The sequence below is a fragment of the Mustela lutreola genome, chromosome 12 (genome assembly GCF_030435805.1).
Source record: "Mustela lutreola isolate mMusLut2 chromosome 12, mMusLut2.pri, whole genome shotgun sequence".
Taxonomy (NCBI): domain Eukaryota; kingdom Metazoa; phylum Chordata; class Mammalia; order Carnivora; family Mustelidae; genus Mustela; species Mustela lutreola.
The window spans coordinates 20,049,729-20,075,453 of NC_081301.1; the positions used below are offsets into that span (position 1 = coordinate 20,049,729).

A 25,725-nucleotide genomic window follows, 5' to 3' on the forward strand; every position below is an offset into this window, starting at 1 on the left:
GGGCGGGCCTCCTGCTCCGTCGGGGCGGCGGAGCGCCTGCGTAGCTCTCTCTAGCCCGCGTGCGGCTGCGGCTTCTTTTGGGCCGGTTTCTCTGCGGTCCAGCTGGGCTCTGATCCCGGGAGGCTGGGGGCCCGGGGTCCGCGCGGAGCGGTCGGAGCGCGCCGGAACTGGGAAGGGGCCCCAGGAGGCAGGCCGCGGCCACGTCATGCCCAAGGTCACGCTGCAAACGGCAGCTGTAGAGATGTCGCTCTAACAGCGGGCTACCTGGACTTTGTCGCCATCGAGCCCTGGAGGTGAGGAGGGAGGCCGAGAAATTTAGGCTTGCAGCCCAGAGGCTCAGCCCCAGCTTCCAGAAATGGGAAATGCTGTCGGTCGGGAGCCAAAGCTCTTTGCTCTAGTCTTAGCTGTGTCAGTGACTCCCTGCGTGGCTTTCGCTGGGCCTCCATCTACCCACCAGGAAAGTGAGAGGGTTTTTGGATGGCTCTCCTTAATTTCCGGATTGACTTAAACTCATTTCCTTGTCAGACTTCCTCCACGGCTTGCCCCTAGATTCACCAGCCACTCCCTTCCTTAGCAGTAACTTGGCTGTGTTCTGGACCCTCAGATTTCAACTACCCTGAGATTGTCTGGAATCAACTGTGTGGGACAAGAAGCTATATCCAGTCCCTGAACAACAGGCTGAGGACTTGTTTCTTGGGCATTGAGTCAGTAATCCTTTTACTGGCTCTCCACTTAGGCAGAGCTTGCTACCTCCCGTAAAGACAAACCTGAGGCTTAGAGACAGGACCTGGCTGCTCTGTCTGCCTTTGGCCTTGTTCTGTACCGATCTACCCAAATCAGATTGTTTTAAAAACCAAATCTGTCTAAGCATGATGCAGTAGAAGGGAGCACTGGCCAGTCTGGAAGTTTGGGATCTGGTGCTGGCTGTGCACCTTAGGCTAGTATCTGCCCCTCTCTGGCTCAGTCTTCCCTGATAAACAAGGGGTCTGTCACATGGTCTGCAAGGACCCTGTGTCTTTGGTATCGTTAACAATAGTAATAACAATCATAATTGTTAACTTACTTTGACCAACAAGGCCCTGCCACAGCAGGCCCTGTCTACCCAAAGCAGCAGACTTGCCATTGACCTACCTCAGGGCCTTTGCACTTGCTGTTTCTAACGCCAGTAACACTGACCACCTCCATTTTCTGCATAGTCGTTCTTCAGATCTCCACTGAAATTTCACTTAGGAAGTTCAACACAAATTAGATGGGATCCCTGGGTTTATATCCTTATGGCACACGTTGACTTTGTTATACTTCAGTGTTTATATAGTTCTTTGATATCTGCGTCTCTTATTCTTTAATGCGTGTAAATGGCAGGAGGGCTGGAAATCTATCCTGTTCCCTAGCATCTGGCACATAGTAGGTGCCCAGAAATTTGTGGAATGAATGGATGATCTCATTTAATGCAACAATCATGTGAGGTTGGCACATTGTGTTCCTCTTTAGTCAGGAGACAGAGACTCAGAGAGTGACACTTGGAGGGTCACACAGTGAGTGGGTGGTGCCAGAATTTGAACCCAGTCTGTCTCTGACTTCAAAGCCTGAACTTCCACCTCACTGCCATCTCCTTGCAGGATCTTCTGCTCTGAGGAAGTGCTACAGCTCTGACCCACGAGGCATGGAAAGAGAGGACCTTTAGGCTGGGTGTGCAGGGTGGGGGCGTGGTCTCGTCCGGCTCAGTTTCTCTCTAGCCGCTGGCAGACTCGGGGTGGACTTGCCCCCCTCTGATAGGCCCATGGCACATCGGCTACAGATACGACTGCTGACGTGGGACGTGAAGGACACGCTGCTCCGGCTGCGCCAGCCCGTGGGAGAAGAATATGCCACCAAGGCCCGGGCCCACGGGCTGGAGGTGGAGGCCGCCACTCTGGGACGTGCCTTCAGGCAGGCCTACAGGACTCAGAGCCACAGCTTCCCCAACTACGGCCTGAGCCAAGGCCTCACCTCCCGCCAGTGGTGGCTGGATGTGGTCTCACAGACCTTCCACCTCGCGGGCGTTCCAGATGCCCAGGCTGTGGCCCCCATCGCTGAGCAGCTATACGAGGACTTCTGTAAGCCCGGCACCTGGCAGGTGTTGGAGGGGGCCGAGGCCACCCTGAGAGGGTGCCGAAAACGAGGTCTGAGGCTGGCGGTGGTCTCCAACTTCGACCAGCGACTGGAGGGCATCCTGAGGGGGTTGGGCCTGCGGGAACACTTTGACTTTGTGCTGACTTCTGAGGCTGCCGGCTGGCCCAAGCCTGACCCCCGGATTTTCCACGAGGCTTTGCGGCTTGCTCGAGTGGACCCGGCAGTAGCAGCCCATATTGGGGACAGTTATCACTGTGATTATAAGGGGTCACAGGCTGTAGGTATGCGCAGCTTCCTGGTGGTTGGCCCAGAGCCTTTGGACCCTGCAGTCAAGGGTTCTATACCCCAAGAATGCCTCCTCCCCTCATTGTCCCATCTCCTGCCTGCCCTTGACCGCCTGCAGGGCTCACTTCTGGAACTTTAAGTCTGATGAGGGAAGTGGCTCCAGCAAACTCTGGAGCTTGAGAGCGCCTTCCTTCCTGAGATCTGGCCTTTGCCCCTCTCCTTCCGGCGTCCAAATGCGCTCTGACTATAAAGCCGTTAAAAAGGCCCTTTGAGGGGCTCCTGGGTGGCTCAGTGGATTAAGCTGCTGCTTTCGGCTCGGGTCATGATCCCAGGGTCCTGGGATCAAACCCCGCATCGGGCTCTCCGCTCTGCGGGAAGCCTGCTTTCTCCTCTCTCTCTGCCTGCCTCTCGCAACTTGTGATCTCTGTTTTTCAAATAAATAAATAAAATAAATCTTTGAAAAAAAAAAAAAAAGCCCTTTGAGCCCTGCTTCTCGCCTCTGCCGTGGTTTATTTATCACACCTGTGTCTTTCCCACCCTCCTCACCTACAAGATTCACTGAGGGCCCAATGACCTTCAGAATCAGGCACATTCAAACTTTGTTTTAGCAGCAGGGCCCTCCCTTGTTATGGGAGATCTTACTAGAGCCCTAATACATAAAACTGCCAGGCACATACACGGTGTTGTGTTCTGGTGCCAACAGCCAGGGAGGGCCCAGAGTGGCCCCGAACTGCAGTGACATTCAGTGGGCAGAGGAATAAGATGCATTCCTGGCAGGAGGGCCATGAACTGCAGACTGAGGGTGCCTGAGTTAGATGGGCAGTTTGGGGAGCAAGGCATAAGGGGGGCCTTCAAGTGCCGAGTAAAAAGATGGTCTTTGACCAAGGTTTCTGGGCAGAGACTGTGCCCACGTGAGGGCAGGGAGGCTCTTCTCAGACTAGGCCATACTTCCGGGTCTCTCTTCCTTGGGTTTGGTGCAAAGCCCAGGTGACATTAATTCCTAAGTAGCGGGCAGTGGGGACGTGGGTTGTGAGCTGTGCTGTCACAGCTGCAAGGGCCTCAGAAGTCATCTCAACCAAAAAAGCTGCCATTCGGTCTGTGGACTGGATTTGATCTACCCAGTGTTTGGAGTAAATTATTGAGCAAACTGAAGAGCGGGGAGGGCTCTGACACTGATCTTTGAGCCCAGGGGCCTGAAGTTGTAGGTAAGATTGCCTTTGTTCCTAGATAAAACAGGAATGGTGAGGACCACTGTTGTAACGTGACCTCAGAGAGCAGGAAGGGGCTTGCCCTGGTTCTAGCAATGCAGGGCCCAGGACCGTCTTAAGGCTCGTCTGGCTGGGTGTGCTGTGCTGGGCGGGCGGAAGAGGGTGAGGAAGGGCTCTCTTTTCTAGCCGTTGCATCTCTTAAGATGTGACCTAACACTTGGGGGATTTGTGCGATCACCCACAGAGGACATGGAAGACACTCAACCTTTTACAATCTTTACTAACATACATGTTCCCTACGTGGGGCCCTCCTACTCCGTTAGCTGTGTGGGGCCTGAAGGCCTCACCCCAGGTCGCCCTGCGGTGCGTCTCGAAAGACTCTACCACACACCCAGGCACCTTTCCATCCAGCCGTTCGCTCGCCAAATATTTATTGCACAACCAGTAGGCACCGGACCCTGTGCTGGATGCCAGACATGACGCAGTGAACAAGATGCCCTCAGAGGGGCAAATGCCTGGTGGATTTGGGAGCCCAAGGCCCAGGGGGTAGCAGGCTCCCCACAGATAGCCAGCAGGTCCCCGCTGAAGCCAGACCTGAAACAGGACAGACCCTTCCCCCTCCGCAAGCAGCCCCCTGGGCAGAGGCAACATTTGGGGAAGAGACCGCTGGGTAGGAACACGGCCTGGAGGCGTGGCAGGGGCTAGATTGGGGCTCCTGGTGGCCGCGGGTCAGCGTACGATGGAAATGGTCTGGTCAGCCACCGCGAAGACTGGGAAGAGGGGCCCCGAGAAGGGCGCGCGGTGGGCGTGGAGCACCGTGCCGGAGGCCGGCTCGTAGAAGAGCAGTTCCTGCGCCTGCAAGTCTAGAAGCACGCCCAGCTGGCTGGGGCAGCGCAGCAGCCCCAGGGGCTTGTGCTGCCCGTCGTGTGAGAAACGGAACTCCTGGTCATAGCGGGAGAAGACCCAGGAGAAGGTGTTGTGGCCCAGACGAGAGTCACTGCCGGAGCCCTTGCGGGGCAGCTGGCCCAGGGCCACACCCACCTTATAGGCGCAGCTGTTCTGGACGTTCACCATCCAGATGTGCAGCCCAGCCTGGAAGGACGTGGCCGCGAGGGCATTGGGCCAGTGGTCAAAGCGCTCAGGGGCATCTGCACAGGCCTTGGACTTTTTGGCGTTGAAGGTCAGGCTCCTTCGATCATCTGACAGTTGCAGGAAGGGGCTGACGGTCCTCTCGTCGATACGCACGTCCTCCGTGCCTGCCAGGAAGAAGTCTCCGAGTCACCCAAGGCCCACCCTCAGCCCTAACCCGGCCCTATCAGGCTGCAAAGGGCTTCCTCCCTACTCCCTGGCAGTGCGCTACCTCGCACAAGCCACTTCCTCTCTCTGAGCCCCAGTCGCCTCATCTGTAAAATGGGGATCAGTCGGACTTATCACAGGGTGGGCGTGAGGATCTGAAGTGCCGAGCATTTGTAAGTGCTCACCAGGTTGTGGCCGTGATGATAGTTCTTACTAGTCTGAGACCCTCATGTGTAAATTGGAAAGAGGGCCCAGAGGGAAGCAAGTTGCCTAAAGTCACACACCTAGTTGGTGGCAGGGCAGAATGAAGACCTGGCATTTTGTTCCCATATCCAGCAGCCAGCACTGATCAGAGAGCATTCCCGTTGAGCCTCTCTGCGGCCCCCAGATGGGATCTGTCCCTGGGGCACGGCCCCTGGGAGCTAGGAAGCATCAGATCTGTACTTTGCAACAACTCACGAAATGGGACTGCTGGCAAATCAGGCACTCTCTGATAAGAGAATCCAGAGAGGACGAGCTAGAGCTTAAACTCGACATTGAAGGCTGACACACAAGGGAGGAGGGCTAAAAATTGAGGAACAAGTCAACCCATGACCCTAACCTCTCTGTGAATTGTGCGAACACTCCAACCAGGGGCACAGAAGCTGCCACCTAGCTTGGGGGTTCTGCTTGGAGAACTTCCGCACTGAGTGGGCATCCCTGCAGGTAGAAGGGCGGGCCGCATTCAGCCCCATGGCCTTAGCACGCAGCACGGTGCCAGGCCACAGCTGGCCTGAGTCAGTGTCTGGTGAGGGAGTAAGTGAGGCAAACCTAGGCAGCTCAATTCTCACTCCACATGCCCTCCAGCACTTGTACCTTCTTAAAGAGAAACTCGGTTTCCAAGAAATAATACCAAGCTGTCCCATTCGGGCAGGACAGAGCTGGGACTTAAACGAACCGGATTTTTCTTAAAGCCCTCAGAGCAGTTTGGTCTGGACATAGGAAGGACCCAGCTGCCCCAAGCCTGTCCAGCACCTTGGCTTTACGAATGACAAGCCTCATCTAGTGTCACTGTTTGCTTTAGCTGCCGTGCCAAATGTTCTGCTCCCCGGTGTGACCCAGCAGCACACCCCAGCCAGCCACCCAGTTGTTCCCATTGGCGCTGGGCCCTAACAGTTCCTAACCTGAGAGGGACCCAAGAACCGCTGTCACCCAGAGCTGGGTAAGGAGTGGGCTCCGAATGCACTTCTCATTGAAGTTTAACTTGTCCGACTCCTGGGGATCCAAAATGCCCTCTGCCTCCTCAGTCCTTGTGGAGGGGAGAAAAACAAAACAAAAAACAGGTTCAGGAAGGTTCTGGAAAGGATCTGGATCAATATAGGATGATGGGAAAGGGACAGGAGTAAAATCATCTTCCCATGAGGGTGACACCAAGATTGGCAGCCAGGCCCCACACAAGAGCCCCCTAAAAGGAGGCCTGAGCCAAACAGGAAGCTGGGCTTTCCCCTTGTGCACCCCCTCCAGGGGCTTTAATTCCAGTGAGGCAGACAATTTCCAGGGAGGTAAATACTTGGTACCAGTATTAGAACTTGGAGTTGGTCCCCTCTGTGGGAGAAACAACCTGCTAGGTCTCGAAGTTAGCAGCAGAGCAGGGACGGGACCTGAGCCACTCATGCACCAGCCCCCCCCCCCCCCCCCCCCCGTCCTATGTGGTGAAAACCCCGCCTCCTTCCAAAACCTACTGGTTCAGTAAGAAGGTACAGCCACTCCTCTGCTCTTAAAATGCAAATATCCTTGAGGGATCCCACAAGAAGGGACTATCAATTATCATCCGAACCATAAATTGGTTCCAGTGCTTTGCTCCCAATAGCCACCTCTCCTCAGCTCACAGAGGCACTAGGTTGGGCTGGAGGAAATATAGGAACAGAAGATGCCTAGGAGGGGAGAATGACCATTTATTAAGTATCCAGTTCCCTCTATTCTCGCGTAATCTTTGCAATAACCTGGGAGAGGGCTGTTATCCCATTTGACAGGAAAGAAAAAAGATTCAAAGAAAGCACTCAGCTAAAAAGGGGAGCTGCGTTCAAGTTCTGACTCCAGGCAAAAACAGAACAAATCCAGCCTGGCATCCAGGCACTGTTCAACGTAATTTTCCCCTTGATTTAAAATGAAAATGATCAAAGCGGAATAGGGCAAAATAAGGGTTTGCCAAGGAGCTTTGCAGATCTCTGAACTGGGTTCTGAGAGCACACTCTTCCCTAATTTCCTGACTCTGCCCATAATGAAGGAGCAGGGAGAGAGAGTGGGTCACATCTCATGGATGCAAGCCCTTTGCAAGACTGCCAGTGGCTGGCCTGGATTGGGAAGTGCAAGGTGAACAGAGCCCTAGAAACGCTGAGAGCAGGCTCTGGTAACAAAGGCTCTTTGTGGTCAGGACAAGAGAGGGTCTGTTGCCACTTTCTCGAAGCACTGCATCTGGGGTTGGAGGAGCCCCAGCCATCAGGCGGGGAGAAAAGAGGAACGTATGTTGGCAGTGCTGAGTCAAGCCAAGGCAAATCTGAGGCCAGTTGCAGACGCTAGAGTCTAGACAACCAGGTGGTCCAGCACCTCATGGTTCAGAAGGGAAAACTCGTGGGGATGCCTGGGTGGCTCAGTCGGGTAAGCATCTGCCTTCGGCTCAGGTTATGATCCCAGAGCCCTGGGATCGAATCCCCCATCTAGCTCCCTGCTTGGCAGGGAAGCCTGCTTCTCCCTCTGCCTGCCGCTCCCCCTGCTTGTGCTCTCACTCTTGCTCTCTCTGACAATTAAAATCTTTTTTTTAAAGTATTTTGCCGTTATTGTTATTTTAAAAGGCTAAGGAATAAATTCCAGATTAAATCAGGAATTCCAGATGGATCAGGAAACAAAAAACATAAAACAAAAACCACACCAGGGGCGCCTGGGTGGCTCAGTGGGTTAAGCCGCTGCCTTCGGCTCGGGTCATGATCTCAGGGTCCTGGGATCGAGTCCCGCATCGGGCTCTCTGCTCAGCAGGGAGTCTGCTTCCTTCTCTCTCTCTCTCTCTGCCTGCCTCTCTGCCTACTTGTGATCTCTCTCTGTCAAATAAATAAATAAAATCTTAAAAAAAAAAAAAAAAAAAAAACAACACCAAACACCGTTAAGAACTTTGCAGGCACAACTGGCAACATTTGAATATGGACTGTGTATTAGATAATAGTATCACATCAACAGTAATTTCCTGAGCTTAATAGTGACACTATAGTTATGTAAGAGATGGTCTTTGTTCTTGAAAGAAAGATGCTGAAGTATTTAGACCTAAAAAGTCTCACTTTCTGCAACTTACTCTCAAATAGGGTGGAAACAGTTAGTGCCACATATTCATTTGTTAAATAGAAAGGAAGGAAGAGACAAACAGACCAAGAAAGAGAGCAGATGTGGCAAAATACTAACAATTAGAATTTCTAGGTGAAACTCCTTATACTATTTTCCAATTTTTTTCTACATTTGAAACATACCAAAATACCAAAATTAAAAAAAAAATTTTAAGATTAAGTTTTTTTTTTTTCAAAAACCAGAACAGCTTAAAATTGAAAACAGGATGGTTTCAGAAGAAGATAAAGGAGAAAGAGAAGACTAGCAGAAGTGTGGAAAGATTAAGAGGGGAAAAGTAGGAATAAGCCAAGCCTTTAAAGGAAACTGTAAAATAAAGCTGGGGTCATCCACACCAGGGGAGCCTTCACAGACTTGCCAAAGAGTGAGGTAAATCTATACATACTGACACGGAGAGATTCCAAGAGAGCCTGATAAGTTATAGAACAGCAAGCAGTAAAACAATCCCTAGTGTGTTAAAAAATATATATATTTTTTTAGAGGTCGACAAGTCCAATCATACTCTCCCGTGACCCTGTTTACATAGGGAAGTCCCACAAGATACATCACTGACTGTTAAAGCTGATCACCTCCAGGGAATGGGATTGGGAAGGGAATGGGGGAAAAAAAATTTCTCCTAAATTATCTCTACACCCAGTGTGGCGTTTGAACTCACAAACCTGAGACCAAGAGTCACATGCTCTACCCACTGAGCCAGCCAGGCGCCCCAAGACATTTTAAATTTTCAGTGGTTTTTATACTGATGGCATTGTTTTCTCTTTCTCCCATGCACATGTATTACTGTTGAAATTTAAGTATAAAAACAGCTAAGAAGAATGGGCTGTGCTCCCCAGATATAGCTCTGAAATCTCTCACAGAAGCTGCAAGAATTTAATTTCTTTGCCTGGCAAATTACATCCTCTTGGCCACTTCCTCGGGCTCTTGGCTCCCAGCCTCTCAGGACCTGGGAGAGCCTGGTGAAATGCTTTTAATACTGCTTCATTAAAATGCAAACTGTGAGCGGTGGTAATGCACACCTAGGTTTCAAAGATTCTTTTCTCAGGGAAAGGGGGACTGAGGCAGAGAAAAGGGTGATGGGACAGGTGTGGGGTGTGGGTCTGCGCCCCAGCTATGGGTCGTAGGCAAGTCCCTGCCCTTCTTTGAGCCTCGGTATTTTCATCTGTAGATGGTGGGGGGGGCGGTGTAAAACACTCCAACAGGGGACTAGAGATTTTGTAGCAGGATAACATTCAGAAAGCCCTTGGCAAGCCTCCCATTGCTAAGTGTTTCTTTTATGACCCCGGCCCAGGGATCTAAACCAGGTCTCCAAGTTAGGCGCAGGAAGACCCCCGTTCATGGCTCTGGGACAGGCGCGCAGCCAGACGGCACACAGTGGGCTTTCTCCCCAGACCAGCAGAGCCTGAATGCCACGGACTAGTTACAGGCCTGTGGGCAACAGTCTGCACGTCTGCCCAGGCAAATGACAGAGCCATACTCACCTCTCAAAAATCTCCTGCTCCTTCTGCTGTAAGAAAAGAAAACAGAATCAGGCTGGGGACCAGGAATTCAGCAGGAAGTCAAAACTTAAGTATGTTCGACTGGCAAGGAGGGTGCCATGTGGGCAATCTCTGGGACAAAACATTCTGTTCCTGCTTTAAGACCCCAAGCAAAGCTCTCTGGGCTCTTCACACAGCTCTCACTGCACACTGAGAATGGATCGCCTGGATCACTGGCTCCCATACCCCGGGGCATCCTGCGGTTCCTTCACAGGACCCCGTATTTACCAACTCCTTGCCACCCCCGCAGACTGCCAGCTCTGGGATGGCTGGGACGCTTACTGATTCTTCTCCTGGGACCGTCCCAGTTTGGGACAGAATGTGCTCTGACGCGGAAGCTGTGGGACCTGGTGAAGGCACAATCTAGGGCAGCAATGGAAACTGCTCTACTTGAACGGCAGAACAGCTCTGTTGTTCCACATTCTGATTTCTCTGCTGGCATATTTCCTCACACGTCAGACTGTCCCATTAAAACCGCAAGCATCTGCATCTCTATAGAAAGTACTCTGCAGTACTTATCTCTATAGAAAGTATGACCCACGGTCGTTTCTGGGCAGTCCAATTAGGGATCCCCGGGCTTTTCCCTTCCTCTGCTTCTTAGCCCTGTCTCTAGCTCCCCACTTCCTTCAATGTAGTGGCTCCTCTTTACCTGTCAGGCACCAGCTTCAAAGGTACTTCATTCAGGAAGCTGCCCCTCACCCCTGCCACCTACAAGCCTGGACTGCGGGGTCTCTGTCTCCCAGTGATGTCTTCTGCCAGAACACATAACTCTCCGCTATCAGTTTAGGTATTCTTCTGCTTCGGAAGGCTGTGAGGCGCTAACAGCTGTATCCTGTCACCCCACCCCAGGGCACAATGGCTCATAGTAGACACTCAGCAAATATTTACTCACTATTGAAAGAATGGTTAGCAGGTGCCCCCCCCCCCAAAAAAAAATCCATTTAGTTTTATTTCCCTTTTTATTTCCTTGCCTCATCCCTGCTCTGAATTATCCTTATCTACCCAGTTCCTACCAATACACATTCTGGATGTTTTAGACTTTGGGGTGTCTGGTCCACTGGCTGTGTCCTCACTCCTGCCTGACTTACAATCAGCTGGAGGTCATCCAGATGGGTGAGCATGGCCACCAGGCTGGTCCGGATGCTGTCGAGCTTCTGCAGCGCCTCAGTCCAGTGGACTCGCTGTGTCAGGATGCTCTGGTGGGCCCGCTCCTCTTCACCATGCACCTGTTCCAGCAACCGCTGCTCCTCGCTCTCACACAAACTCCTCACCACACCTAGCCTCTGGATGACCAGTTCCCGCGCCGCGCTGGCCGTGCTCTGGTGAGGGATAACACAGGGAATCGGGTCCTAGCCAAGCCCCAGTCAAGATTAAGAGGATCTGGGCTCAGTAGGAAGGAGTGCTGGGATTGATTAGCCATGTCTGGCACAGGCACAGTCGTGGAAGGAACAGTGCTTACGCCATTCCAGCCTTAAGAGTTCCCAAATATGGAAGAGAGGAAAAAATGAAATGGGAGGAAACCAGAGAGGGAAACAAACCATAAGAGACTCTTAATCTCAGGAGACAAACTGAGGGTTGCTGGAGTGGAGGGTGGTGGGAGGGATGCGGTGGCTGGATGATGGACATTGGGGAGGGAATGTGCTATGGTGAGTGCTGTGAATTGTGTGAGACTGATGAGTCACAGACCTGTACCCCTGGGGCAAATAACACATTATCTGTTAATTTAAAAAAAAAAAGAAGTTATACCTTCTCAAAAAAAAAAAAAAGAAAAGAAAAAGAGAAGAGTTCCCAAATATGGTTTAGGGTAAAGAAATGTGAGATTCAGACAACCAGGTCATATCTTAGATTTAGGATCACAGAATGGAAGAGCTGGGCACGGTCTAGGGACCAACTAGAACTAATTATTTCATAGTCGAGAATACCAAGGCCAAGGGATCAAGGTCAGAGAATTAGAGAATTACAGAGTGAAAGACCCTACAAAGTCTTCTCCATCAATAGGATCCATGCCAACAGTAGTCCAGTCAATATTCTGATTATGTCTGAATGAAAAAAATCTTCTTTCCTAAATCTGTCCATTCCAATGGCTTCCGTGGTAGACTTCTTATTCATGCCAGAGGTATGCCATCCCCTCCGGGTTAGCTAACATGGCCCTCCTAGTAGTCAGCACAGGGTCTAGCACACAGGAGGTCCTCAAACAGTCACTGAATGACTGAGGGGAAAGTTTCCTCTGATCAAGTCAAAAATCTCTTGGTAGCGCTCATAGGCCAAGTCAGGGACAAAGCTGGGACTAGAACCCAGCTGTTTGGACTCTCAGTCCAACACGATTCTCTTTCCCCCAGTGCCATCTGACAATTGATCCTCTCCAAATGTTGCATGAAACACCTGCAGTCTTGCCAGACAAGGGAGAGGTAGAACAGTCTCTTTCGTGCCGAATGTCGAGGACTGCCAACAGCTTTCTTTGTGCCCTGCCCATGCACACCCGCTCTGTACAGTGAAGGGGGTAATGACCCCTGCTTTACAGAAGAAACTGAGACCCATGATTTGCCCAGGGGACAGGAAGAGAGTGAACCTAAGTGGCCTCAGTGAACCCACGAGTTAGTTCTGACTCCAACTTCAGTGTTCCCTGAGCCAACATAAAACACGAGTTAGGAAGTTAGGCTTTATTTTTTTAAAGATTTTATTTATTTATTTGAGAGAGAGAGAGAGAGAGAGAGAGACAGTGCATGGGCCGGAGGGGCAAAGGGAGAGGAACAAGCAGGCTCCCCACCTAGCAGGGAACCAGACATGGAACTCCATCCCAGGACCCTAAGAGCATGATCTCAGCCGAAGGCAGAGGCTTACCCCACTCAGCCACCCAGGCGCCCCAGGAAGTTAGGCTTTAGAGACAGACAGTGCCTAGATTTAAACCTTAACCAATCCACTTACTCTCCGTAGGATGCTGAACACTAATCTTTCCTATGCCTCAGTTTTCTAATCTGCTAAATGAGGGTAATGATAGTACCTACCTTATGAGATTATTGTAGAAGATTAAATGAGTTAATATATACAAAGTAAACAGAACAAAGCCCAGCACAGAAGTGTTCAACAACATTAGCTATTGTTCTCTCTATCCCACCTTGCTGCTTGCCCACAGGGGTGGGTGTCCATAGCCACGTCTGTACTACGTCTATGAGCAGGACCAAGAACAGACGCCGGCCCAAGATGCAGCAGACACTCTCTCACGAGAAGACTGTAATCAATTTCAACACATTTCTCGACTCATTCCTGGTAAAGCGCGACAGAGTAAAAAAAAATTTCCTTTTCCAAAGATATGCCAGAATAAACTAAACGGTATCCTAAAACAAAGCACAGAAATGCTGGAAAAATAGCCCAAAGCATCCTTTTAAAAGTCAAGCTGCTCTGGCAGCTAAGTAAAGGAAATCCCCTGGAGTCCAAATGTGGAAAGGAAACTGAAAACCGGTGTAATCCAGAGCTCAGACTCTATTGCCCTGAATGCAGCTTGGCATTTATTTTAGAATTTTACACTCCTCTAAACTTATGAGCCCAGTAAAGACAGAATTATATGGAAAAATAGACAAATCTACAGCATGATATGAAATTATAAATGCTCCCTGCCAACGTTCAGTAAATATGGTAGATAAAAAAATTAATAAGTATGGAAAAGATCTGAATGTGAAACATTTACATAAAGTGACCATGCTTTAGGGTATAGAGCAAGTCTCAACAAATTTCAAACAACTGATATGCAGACTTACAATGAAGTTAAGTTAGAAATTACTGGAAAAGAAAAAACAATGATAATTTAAAAAGTAAAACCATACATTTGGAGATTTAAAAACCTATTTCCAATAACACATAGTAAAATAACAAATCATCATGGACATTTAAAAATACTTATAACTGAATGAAAATATCGTATCACATTTGTGATGGAAATATACGGCTTAAATGCTGACCTTGAGAAAGAAGACAGACTACATTTAATAGACTGTGTTCAGCCGAGGGAGTTAAATAACAATGGCATATATCTCCACCCCCAAAAAAATCGGAAGGAAAAAAATTATGAAGATAAGAGGAATGGATGCCTAAGGGCGCCTTGGTGGCTCAGTGGGTTAGGCATCTGCCTTCCCTCTGCCACTCCCCCTGCTTGTGCTTTCTCTCTGTCAAGTAAATAGTAAATAAATAAAATTAAAAAAAAAAAAAAAAAAAGAGGAAAGGACACCTGGGTGGCTCAGTCAATTAAGTGTCTGCCTTCGACTTGGGTCCTGCATCAGCTCCTTGCTCAGTGGAGAGCCTGCTTCTCCCTCTGCCTGCCACTGCCCTTGCTCATGCTCTCTCTGTCTCTGTCTTTCTCTGACAAATAAATAAATAAAATCTTAAAAAAAAAAGATAAGAGGAAATAATAATGAGATTTTTTTTTAAGGCTGTCTGAGTTGGAAGAACATGTGACTTGATCTTGGTGTTGTGAGTTCGAGCCCCTTGGTATAGAGATCACTAGAAAAAAATAAACTTTAAAAAGAGATACAAAAGAGAGGATCAACATACTAAAAGCTGGTTCTTTGAAAAGACTAACAAAATAGACAAGCCAGTGGCAACTTTAATCAAGATTAAGAAAAACTTAGGGGGGCACCTGGGTGGCTTAGTTGGTTAAGCTTCTGCCTTTGGTTCAGGTCATAATCTTAGGGTCTTGGGATCGAGCCCCACCTCAGGCTCCCTGCTCAGCGGGGAGCCTGCTTCTCCCTCTCTCTCCTCCCCCACTCCCCACTTGTACTTTCTCTCTCTCTTAAATAAATATCTAAAAAAAAGATTAAGAACAACGTTATGCCATTAACTTTAAAAATAGACAAAATACATAATTTATCTGAAAAAAATTACTAAAACCAAAGAAAAAGAAAGAACCCTTTAGTCATGGTAGGAAATGAATCAGTAGTTAAGATTCACCTGCAAAGGGGTGCCTGGGTGGGTAAAGCCTCTGCCTTCGGCTCGGGTCATGATCCCAGGGTCCTGGGATTGAGCCCCTCATCGGGCTCTCTGCTCAGCGGGGAGCCTGCTTCCTCCTCTCTCTCTGCCTGCCTCTCTGCCTACTTGTGATCTTTCTGTCAAATAAAGAAATAAAATCTTAAAAAAAAAATTCACCTGCAAAAATAACACCATCCCAGCTAGTTTCACAGGAGGTGTCACCAATTATTCAAGGCATAGATAATTCCAGTCTTAACACAAACACCTCCAGTGGAAACAGAGAGCTCCCAACTCATTGAATAAGATTTATAGAACCTCAACACCAAAATCTGATAAAGACTACGCAAAATATGAAATTCATACGCTAATCTCACTCTTGAGTATAGACACAAAAATCCTGAAACACACACCCAAAACCCCAAACTAAGATTAGCAATCCAACCTTAGAAATTTTGTATAAGGGTAACATAAGGGGAAGGAGAGGAGGGAGCTCAGTGTTAAGAGGGTAGCACGAGGGGCGCCTGGGTGGCTCAGTGGGTTAAGCCGCTGCCTTCGGCTCAGGTCATGATCTCAGGGTCCTGGGATCGAGTCCCGCATCGGGCTCTCTGCTCAGCAGGGAGCCTGCTTCCTCCTCTCTCTGCCTGCCTCTCTGCTTACTTGTAATTTCTCTCTGTCAAATAAATAAATAAAATCTTTAAAAAAAAAAAAAAAATAAAAAAAAAATAAAAAAAAAAAAAAAAAAAGAGGGTAGCACGAGGGACCCTTACAATGGAACTGTTCTCTATCTTGGCTGTGGGAGACATCACACGAATTTACATGAGATAAATCTGCACAGAACTAAATACACACACACACACAGAGACAGAGTGCAGGTTAAACTGCTGAAATGTGCATAAGGTGGGTTGTACGGATGTCGATGTCCTGGCTATGATACTGTACTATACAGTTAGGTAACCTGTAATCATTAGGGGAACCTGGACAAAGGGCACAGGGGATATGGCTCTATGATCATTTCTTACAACTATATGTGAATCTACAATTACCTCAAAATTTAAAGTGAAAAAAAAAAAAAACTTATGATCAAGCTTACTAGAAGGAATTCAAGATGGTTTAGCATGTATTAATGTATTGTCATGTTTGGCAATTGATTGATGGGGAATAAAGCATATCTATAAACTGACCAATGGCATCATTAAGAGCCTGCAGCAAACATGATAAATAATGGAAAATAGAAGCAATCAGAAGAGAACTTACACAAGCTCTGCCCATCACCTACCCCTGTATCTGCACGTGCGCCCCTACACTCTGCCTTCCGTTTCAGCGCGTGAATGCCCAGGCTCTTAACTCCAGCTACCTCTCCATTTCCCCCTTTCTCCTTCACCATTAATTGTCTCCTCTCTACCAGACGATGCCTACCAGCATACACAGAATAATTTCTCCCATCTTAAAAATACCTTCTTGATCCAATACCATCCCCCCCGACTATCATCCCATTTCTCAGCTCCTTTCTTACAGCAGAGCTCCTCAAGTGTTGGCTGTGCCAACTCTTGCGAATTACTCTTCTGTTTTCTCTGCAACCCACTCGGATCAGACTTCCACTCCACCACTCTACAAGACACTCCCTCCATCATAATCTCCACTGATGAACCTGTTTTTCAATCCAATGGCCCACTCTCATTTCTCACCTTACTTGGTGACTTCTTGGTCGACTTTGCTGATTCCTCCTATCTTCATCTTCCTCTTCCTCTTTTTAATTTCAATGTGGGGCTCCAGCTCATGACCTTCAGCTCAAGAGTCCCAGGCTCCTCCGACTGAGCCAGCCAGGCACCCTCCTTCTATCCTTCTATCTTCTTAATGGTTAACCGTGCTCTGGAGCTCCGTCCTTGGATCCCTGCTTTTTTCTTATCTATACTTAAATCACTTAGTGATCTCATCCCTTCCTGTGGCTTTCAGTTTATATCACTCATTTATACACTCAAGGAATCTGTCTTCAGCCTAGCCCTCTCCCAACTTACACATATCCAGCCACCTCTTCAACATCTTCCCTGGGATATCTAACAGGCGTCTCAAATTTAACATGTCCACATCTGAACACCAAATCTCCCCTGTCAACCATCACTCTACATGTGGTCTTACCCCACTTTGGTAAATGGCTACCTCATCCTTCCAGTTCTCAAATCAAGGCATTTTAAGAAAAAAAAAAAAAAAAAAGTTAACAGTTATTCTGCCCCCCTTCCTGTACCTTTCTTTCTTGCCTACATCCAATCCATCAGCAAATTCTGCTGTTTCTCCCTTCAGAACAAACACAGAATCCAGACACTTCTCACCATCACTCATGTCTAAACCACTCTTGTCTTTCATCTGGGTTATGACACCAGCTTACTAATCATTCTCCCTGCTTTTACCTATTGTCACTTCTCAACATAGTAGCTAGTCTTCCTTTTAATTTTTAATTTTTATTTATTTTTAAAGACTTTATTTTATTTATACAGCAGGGAGAGAGGGAGAGATAGTGAGAGGGCTAGCTGGTAGAGAGAGAGGGAGAAACAGGTCCCCACTGAGCAAGGAGTCTGATGCGGGTTCAATCTCAAGACCCTGGGATCATGACCTGAATCGAAGGCAGACGTTTAATTGACTGAGGCACCCAGGTGCCCCACTGTGTTCCTTTTTAATCTTAAGTCATATAATCTTACTGTGCACAGAAATTTCGAAAGACTTCCGACTTTACCCAAACTAAACGCAAAGCCCCTGTATGGCCAGCGAGGATACTATGCAGCTCCCCCCATACCCTGCCTCTCGGACGTCACCTCCTGCAGCTTTCTTTCACTCTGCCTCCAGCTCAGAGGCCCCCTTGCTGCTCCTCCTTCGGGCTTTTGCACTTGCCATTCCCTCTTTCTAGAACTCTCCCTCAGATATCTGGTCTGTTCCCTCACCTTCTGTAAATTTTGTGCAAATATCAACCCTTACTTAGGTCATTCCCAATCACAGCGTATGCAATTACAAACCCCGTTCCCAACAAGCACGTCCCCCTTCCTGTGCTGAACTTCTCCATAAAACCTTCGACCTTCTGACATAGCATGTATTTAATTATTGGCCTTCCCCTCCCTACCCATCCACCTGCCCCGGCTAACGATGTAAGTTTCAGGAAAACAGGAATTTCCATATGTTTTGTTCACTGTGGAATCTCGAGCATAGAGCACAAGGGTGCTTGGTATGTGGTGGGTGCTCACAGACGTTAAACGGCGAAACACTGTGAGTGTACCCTTTGAAGTCTGCATCTGCTACCCTTACTTCTTTTGATATTGTACTGGGGCCATAGCCAGCGCCATCAAGGCGAGAAAATAAAAAGGATGAAGAAAAAGAGTGAGAGCGAGAGAGAGAGAGAGAGAGAGAGAGGAATGGTCATGCTAAGAGATGCAGGACTGAGCACAGAAGAGCTGCCTGGCCTCCTGGCAGCTTCTTCTCTCCTTCAGGTTCTTAGAGGCTTCTGTATCCTGCCAGGAAATTCCCTGTTTTTGCGCAAGCTAGTTCAACTGGGTTTCATTCTACACAATCAAAAGAACCTTGACTAAGACCGTGCCAAGCCTGCACCATTGTCCATGCTGGGGAAGGAAGGATGGCATGTCCTGAAAGAAATCCGCAGTCCCGACCCGTGAGGGGCATAGCTGAGAGTGAGGAGGTGGCAGTGGCAGTGGGGTCACTTAGATAAAGGATCGGCAGAGGGGGGTCGCAGAAGGAGCACTGGCCTGGGAGTCAGAAGATCCAGGCCCTGGATCTGACTCTGGCAGGAGGTTGTGGACCCGGGGCAAGTCAGTTAACCTCTAGGTGACCCATTTCCCCATCTGTCAATAGGACTGTAACTGCCACCTACTGCATAAAGATTGTCGTAAAGAATACTCCACGTCCAAGTCCAGAGGTTATTTTCTAATTTAGGGGCTGACCACTACATACTCAGATGGTGGAAGAATGCTACCCTTCCTGATCCTTTACCCCAAAAAAGTCCTTTTCCAGCAGTATTTGCCCCAGTGTGGTCCCAGGAATCGTCTTCTCTGCCCGGATGGTAAGAGCACAGCTCAGAGAGATGGGAAACCGACCTTCCCGGGCATCCAGCTTTTCTAGTAGCAAGCACAGTGAGTCTGTGAGGTTGGGAAGGGATCCCAGACTGGTCCACACTCTGGAGGCTGGAGTCTTATCCTAGGAGGAGTCCGGAGCATAGGAGAAGGAGAACTACCTACCACCGCTCTCTGGTTCTTCTCTGGCAGGACCTCGGCGACATACTTGGTGATGCTGGCACTCAGAATCTGCAGCCTCTCACACTGGTCCACGATCCTGTTCTGCAATGCAAAGGACACCCATGGTGTCTGGTTCCATGTTGATCCATCCACTCCATCCCACCATCCCAGTGATTTCCCCCCTCTTATCCCACCTCAGCCACTTGCACCCAGGGTCACATCCCAGACCTTGCTATTACTGAGAACTATAGCACTCTCAAATTCTTCATTTAAGGGGCCCACACCCTGCCACTTCTATCCTTCCAGATAACTAACTCTAGATTCCCCAGTCCAACCATCCTTCAGCTCGGCTGAGGCCACCCAAATGTTAGTCTTACCACTTTTCTTTGTTTTTTTTTTTTTTTTTTTAATTTATTTTTATTTATTTGACAGACAGAGATCACAAGTAGGCAGAGAGAGAGAGAGGAGGAGGAAGCAGGCTCCCTGCTGAGCAGAGAGGCCGATGCAGGGCTCGATCCCAGGACCCTGAGATCATGACCTGAGCTGAAGGCAGAGGCTTAACCCACTGAGCCACCCAGGCGCCCCTAGTCTTACCACTTTTCAATGTCTATCACCCACTCTGTGGCTTCAGTTCCCTCCTTCTCCTAAAATCCGTGGTCCATCACCATAATCACTTTCCTGCACATGCTCTCAGCGTTCCTTCTGACCCAGCTCCCTGGCTTTCTACACCTCAGCAGAAGAACATGGCTTCTCAAACTGCCCTTCCCTAAGATGTCCCCATTCTTTAGCAATCATCAACCTCCTTACCCCAACCCCACACCCTGGGATTACTCTCCAAACCGGCATGTATCTAATCCCTCAGTGAGTCCTATCAGCCCTGACTCGGCAGTTCCTCTCTTTTCCTCTCTCTCTCTCTCCTCTGGCCACTTCTGGTCACCTCTACTCCTATTATTCTGCCCAGACAGCCATTATCTCTCACAGGAGAGAAATTAGGTCCAGTCATGTCCCTGCTCCACACCCTCCAATGGCTCTCCAGCACACTCACAGTGAGATCAAGCATCCCACTTTACCCAACAAGGCCCTGTCTGATGGGACTCTGCCTACTGTGCCAATGTCACCTCCTAGCACTCTCCACACTGGCCTTCTTTCTGTCCCATAAACACACCAAACTTTTTCTGACAAAAGTATCTCTGCACCTGCTGCTTCCTAGGCAGCCAGCAGTCTTCTGGATATATAAAGGGGTATAGCCACTTATATGCAAGTCCCCTCCCCCACTCCATTCAGGGTCACCTCCTCAGAAGCCCTTCCTGACCACCCTCACAGCCCATTCCCTTACTTTGCTTATTTTTCTTTCTTGCATTTATCACACCTCTGCCTGTATCTTCTGGGTGTGTTTCCTTGTTTTGTATATTTCCCCGCATGGCTGGAACACGAGCACCATGACCTTTGACTTGTTCGCTATGGGCCACTACCTAGAAGAAAGTTTCTTCTACACATAGAGGCCCTGGATAAATATTTGCTGAATGAATGAACATCCACTTCTGGGACCACAAGAGGTGCCACGGTTCACATCGGCCAGAGCTGGGTGCGTTCCCCCAGGAGAGCAGGGGAGACTTTTAGAAATGAAAACACTGAAGCCCCCAGAGAGGTGACTTGCCAGGCGCCTGCTTTTCTACTCCATTTCTCCAGGAGCGTGAACATGACTCCTTCCTAGCCAACAGCTCCTCCATGGCTTCCCCTCAGAGCTCTGCCCCGGTTCCGTCTGCCAAAAGGCAGCTGGGCTCCTCTTCTAGGAGACCCTTGCAAATCCTTCCTGCCCCACAGTCAGGAATTCCATCTGATGCTTCTCTGCTCCAAATACTGAGTAAAAGAACGGAGCTGCTTCGAGGAAGCTGTGATCAGCACACACCAGAGTACGAAGGAAACCCAGTGTAACTTAGAAAAAGCGACAGGACAAGAACCACGAAGGTAAGAGAGAAGTTGTGAATGCTAACCATCTTTCCCTGGGGCAAAATTTCTTTGCCACTAGAGGGATGACAGAAGGAGTATGTAAATGTCATAAGATACTCAAAATTGGAGAAAGAAGAGAAGTAAAGAAATTCCTCCCTCCACGCAAAGAGGTGAACATACTTAGGACCTCAGTAGGGTTCCGGGAAGACACCCTGGACAGAGGCTTTCCGAATCAAGCACCTGCCCCGACACCCTGCCCCAGCCTTCATGCCCTTCCACCACTAGGATTCTGCTCTGGTGGCAACTTTTTTTTTTTTTTTTTAAGTTTTTATTGCATTCTCACACCCATTCGCACCACTTCCTCCCTCCGCTGAACCAAGAGGTGGTTTTGTCTGACCAAGTTAATGATTCCTTTGATCCAGTTCCTGAATATTAGAATCCTTGGAGGAGTGATCGGTCTGCTCTGGGCCTCAGTTTCCTCATCTGTAAAATGGAGGTAGGCTATCACTTCCAAAGTTTGGTCCGAATGGAGTGAGATGATGGACGTTGAAGTGCTATGGCACTTGCAAAGTTTCCACCATTACGCAAGTTTATCATATCACATTATCTGAGCCTATTTTCCTCACTACTATGGATGATGGGTAGTGGTGACAGGTAGGACCAGCCAGGAGCTTTCGGGTGTGCCACTGAGTAAGCGAATCCCTCCTGGCCAGTCAGCTAGGTGAGTTTATTACCCTGCAGTCTGAGTCCCCAGGGAGAGCCCTCAGGCCTCACAGGTGGGCAGAGCACTCGGGTAAGGTTGGGCAAACCAAGCGGCTTAATCAAATTGCAAGGAAATCCCCAGGGACCGCAACTAGGATGGAAGGAGGGACGAAGACGCAGGGTAATTTGGACTCCCCAGTGTCAGATCAGGGGCAGGTGGTGACGAAGGTGACAGCTTGGAGGTAACTGGAGTGGAGGTGAGGAGGAACTCTAGGGGAAGAGATCCAACAAGAACCTCTTGAGATCCACCCCACCCCCTCCGTTTACCCAGGTCGAGCCAGTTTGGAGTATAGTCAAGGCCAACCCCAAAAGGGAAAAGAAATCACCTCACCGGGAAACCTGAAGGGTGGACGGGGGGAGGGGCTTTGAGCCCAGGGGCTGAGGAGGGAGGAGGGCCGGGCTTTATCTCAGGTCAGCTTCCACCGGGGCAGGACGTGGGGCACACGTCGTCCCAGGACGTGCAGCGGCCTATGGCCCAAGGCCAGGCCTGGCTCTCACCCCTCGACAGATGCAACGGAGGAAGAGTGGGCAGCTGGATCCGCCACTATGTGGTAGACTACAGAGCATTTCCCCCATTATCTTGGGTCTCTCGCACAACCACCCCAATAAATGCGCGCTATTATTGCCCTACAGATGAGGGCGCTGAGGCTCTGAGACTTACGAGACTCCGAGCGAGGTGGGGAGGAGGCGGGATTCGAACTCACGTCCCCATGACTCCAAAGGCCCCACCCTTAACTGCCTAGTTCCACGGCCAGCACCCCCGCGGGGTCTGGGCCCCGGACCTGCCGCCGGGTCCCCGCCGGGTCCCCCTCGGCGCTCCGCCACGGCGTCCCCTCCCTTCAAGAGCCTCCCCTCTCCTCCCCCCGCCCCGCCTTCCGGCGCCCCCGCCCGCTCACCCGCAGCTCTTCCGCGCGCTCCTCTGCCCGGCGGATGCGGTGGCCCCGGCAGCGGCCGCCGGGCCCCGCGCAGGCAGCGCACACGGGCCGTCGCTCGGAGCAGCAGAACCAGCTCAGAGCCTGGCCGTGCTCGGGGCACAGCGGCCCGGACGGCGGCCCCGCGCTCTCCGCAGACATGGCCGAGCGCCCCGCGCCGCGCGCTCCACCTGCCGCAGGTGACTGCGGGGCGGAGCCTCCGCGACCCCGCCCCCGGGCCCGGGCAGGCGGCCGGGCGCGCTGGCCACCCCGGCTTCCTGCCCGCCTGCACTCGCTGTCGCCGGGTGGGCGCTCGCCGGGACTCCCGCGCGGGGTCCACCGGCCTCAGCCAGCTCTGTGATTTTTCTGCTGAATTAAGTCGCCATGTATGCGTGTTAGTTTTAGGACAACCGTAAAACTCCGAGTATTAATGTGACCGTAGCAAACTTAATTGAGCACTTATTAAGCGCCAGACTTTTAGTAAGCGCCTTAAAGCGTTTTATGATGGGCTACAGCAGCCCTTTTTTGACAGGCAGCTCTTGACGAGTAGCTTGCAGATAGGTTCTGGTGTTAGGCTGCCTGGGCTCAAATCCCTGCTCACAGGCAGCGCACCCTCAGTGGCCTCAGCTGTAAAATGGGGATAGCGTCGGTACTTGCCCCCACAGACTTGTGCTGTGACTTAAATGATTAAACAGGACCCGGAGCACACACAGCGGCTGCAATTGCTGAGCGTCTGTTAATAACGCAAGGAAAGTACTAGTATGATCCCCGTTTGTTTTTTTTTTTAAGATTTTATTTATTTATTTGACAGAGAGAAATCACAAATAGAGGGAGAGGAAGGCAGAGAGAGAGAGAGGGAAGCAGGCTCCCTGCCGAGCAGAGAGCCCGATGCGGGACTCGATCCCAGGACCCTGAGATCATGACCTGAGCCGAAGGCAGCGGCTTAACCCACTGAGCCACCCAGGCGCCCCCTGATCCCCATTTTTATGGAGGTTAAGAAACTTGCAGGGAGTCACAGTTGCTAATTGACAGCAATGAGATTGGAATTCAGGCAGCTTGATTTGTAGCTAATATGGTTAATATTTTTTAATTGCATATTAAGGTCCAGTGAGGAACATCTGTATTAGGCTGATTTCCCCGAAGTATTTACAGTCAAATTTTCCTCATTTGAAACTTTTTAAATAACGAGTATTGATTAAAAAACCTAATGCATGTTTATTGAACAAAAGAGGCTATGCAAATAAACACATCGATGTAACACCCATCCCCAGAAAAAGCCACTGTGGATAAGTGCTGGAGCTGCCTTGGGGCTTTTTTTTCTTAGGATCTCATAAATCAGTGTAAGCCCAGATTAAACCCTCTACTGGGGCTCCAGTCCAGCCAGCCTGGGCATACAGGGAGAATGCTATTTCCCAGTCCCCAAATTCTATTTTAGAAGGTCTTGGCAGAGGCCTGAGGAGAGAACTCAGCCAAAGGGAGAAGGGGCCAGGCCTTGGGGGTCAGAAGTTCTTCTAAATTCACCAGGAGTGGACACTTGTGAAAACCCAACCCTAAAGAGAAGCAGCAATGCATCCCGCAGCACTTGGGGGCCAAGGCACCTCTACCCCAAGGTCCCTCTAAGTGACAACTGCACAAACGGTAGAGAAAGATTCCCTTCTGTCAGCGCCTGCAGCTTCAGCCCTTGAGGGCTAGGGCGGCTGACAGCCCCAGAGCTCCTCCCCTTAAACCACAGGACCTGGGTCTGATCATTTAGTTCCTCTGGGCCTCAATTACCCCATCTCTAAAATGGGAGTGAGGATACTATATACCTCTGAGGGCTGCTTCAAAAATTAAATGAGGTGTTGTCTGAAAGTGCTGAGTTTGGATGTATGGTATACAGTAGGGGCTAAAAAATGTTTTATTGTATGTGTGAGGCTTTGTAGCAGGGTTTCAGAATGTAAACAGTGTAAAGTTCTTTGGCAAGGGGAGTGCAGCATTCCTGGCATCAAAAGTCGTTTCTAGTGGGAGGGTGAAGGCTTCATACTCTCTTCTGGGGGCGGGGCTGGAAATGGGCCACCTTAACCAGCAATTGTGGTTAGAATTTTTTGTTCTAAGAGCTGGGCATGGGAGGGCTCTTAAACCTTCTGGTAAGAACAGGGAAAACAGAAGTGATTTTGTGTGAAGGAAAAGAGACTGTGGAGAGCACGGGGAGGAGTAGGGGTTAAGGTCCTCAGGGAAAGCAGGGCCCCTTCACTGGGTGTGCCCCTGGAGCAGGCAGTGGCCCTCAAGGGCTGGAGTCAGGCAAGCAGGAAAGTCACCAGAAGAACTTCCAGGCAGAGGACTAGGAATTGCCAGGGGCTTAGGTGGAAAAGGATTTACTTTTATAAAGTGGGGATCATTGGTTGCTGGTTTGGTTAAGTGTCTGCCTTCAGCTCAGGTCATGATCCCAGGATCCTGGGATGGAGCCCTTGCATTGGGCTTCCTGCTCAGGGGAGTCTGCTTCTCCCTCTGCACCCCCCCCTCAGGCTCGTTTGTGCTCTCAAAAATAAGTAAATAAAATATTTAAAAATAAATAAATAAAGTGAAGGTCATCTGTACTGCTACTCAGGACTGAAGCATCAGCCCCTTCCCTTAAATGTGCATGTGCCTGACACAAGTCCCCACCAGAAGCCTCTGGATACTCAGAAACTCCCAAAAGATGGCTCTTAGGCTTTGTCAGGCTTTGGAATCACCCAGAGTCTGGGGACTGTTGGGGGAGAGGGAAGGTTAAGCATTCACACTTTCTGATAAGATTCTCATCCACTAATTCTGGGGTGGAAGGAGGAATATGCAAGTGTAGCAGTTGCCCTGAGGCTAGACCACGAATGAAGTTTCTGACCCCTCCTGGAAATGCTGTAAGGCAAGGGGGACCCTTTAGCAGGTGGTGAAATCTATTCCAGGAGTGAAGAGCAGCATTAAACAAAAGGAAAGGTAAAGAAAGAAAGATAGAAAGAAAGAAGGAAGGAAAGAAAAAAAGAAAAGGAAAAATAAAGAAAAGAAAAAATTGCTCCTCGTACAGGTTTTTTTTTGTCTGTTTCATTTTCATAAACATGTACACGTGTAAGCACTGGGGAATGTATTTCCTATT

General features: G+C 49.6%; 2 protein-coding genes across 3 annotated transcripts; one reads left to right on the forward strand and one right to left on the reverse strand.

Annotated features, from left to right (window-relative positions):
- HDHD3 (haloacid dehalogenase like hydrolase domain containing 3) lies at positions 1 to 2,886 on the forward strand. Its single transcript, XM_059141158.1, has 2 exons — positions 1 to 293; positions 1,620 to 2,886. The coding sequence occupies exon 2, from the start codon at positions 1,781 to 1,783 to the stop codon at positions 2,534 to 2,536; it is 756 nt and encodes a 251-aa protein (XP_058997141.1). The 5' UTR covers positions 1 to 293; positions 1,620 to 1,780; the 3' UTR covers positions 2,537 to 2,886.
- Positions 2,887 to 3,867: 981 nt separating this feature from the next.
- Positions 3,868 to 22,824, reverse strand: BSPRY (B-box and SPRY domain containing). 2 transcript variants are annotated; one of them, XM_059141153.1, is made up of 6 exons: positions 22,605 to 22,824; positions 19,000 to 19,098; positions 10,894 to 11,124; positions 9,749 to 9,771; positions 6,065 to 6,189; positions 3,868 to 4,861 (listed from the first exon to the last, which is right to left on the reverse strand). In XM_059141153.1, exons 1-6 carry the CDS (start codon positions 22,779 to 22,781, stop codon positions 4,335 to 4,337), a joined length of 1,182 nt encoding a protein of 393 aa, XP_058997136.1. In that variant the 5' UTR covers positions 22,782 to 22,824; the 3' UTR covers positions 3,868 to 4,334. The 2 variants fall into 2 exon arrangements, with proteins under 2 accessions (XP_058997136.1, XP_058997134.1); XM_059141151.1 differs by having other exon boundaries at positions 9,749 to 9,774; positions 22,605 to 22,823.
- Positions 22,825 to 25,725: the final 2,901 nt, after the last annotated feature.

Coding starts and splice junctions, on each gene's coding strand:
- HDHD3 (XM_059141158.1), top strand. CDS start 1,781: ATGGCACATCGGCTACAGATACGACTGCTGACGTGGGACGTGAAGGAC.
- BSPRY (XM_059141151.1), bottom strand. CDS start 22,781: ATGTCTGCGGAGAGCGCGGGGCCGCCGTCCGGGCCGCTGTGCCCCGAG. Junction 11,125..18,999: donor AGAAGAACCAGAGAGCGGTG/GTAGGTAGTTCT, acceptor ATCCCTCACCAG/AGCACGGCCAGCGCGGCGCG. Junction 9,775..10,893: donor TGGATGACCTCCAGCTGATT/GTAAGTCAGGCA, acceptor CTTTTCTTACAG/CAGAAGGAGCAGGAGATTTT.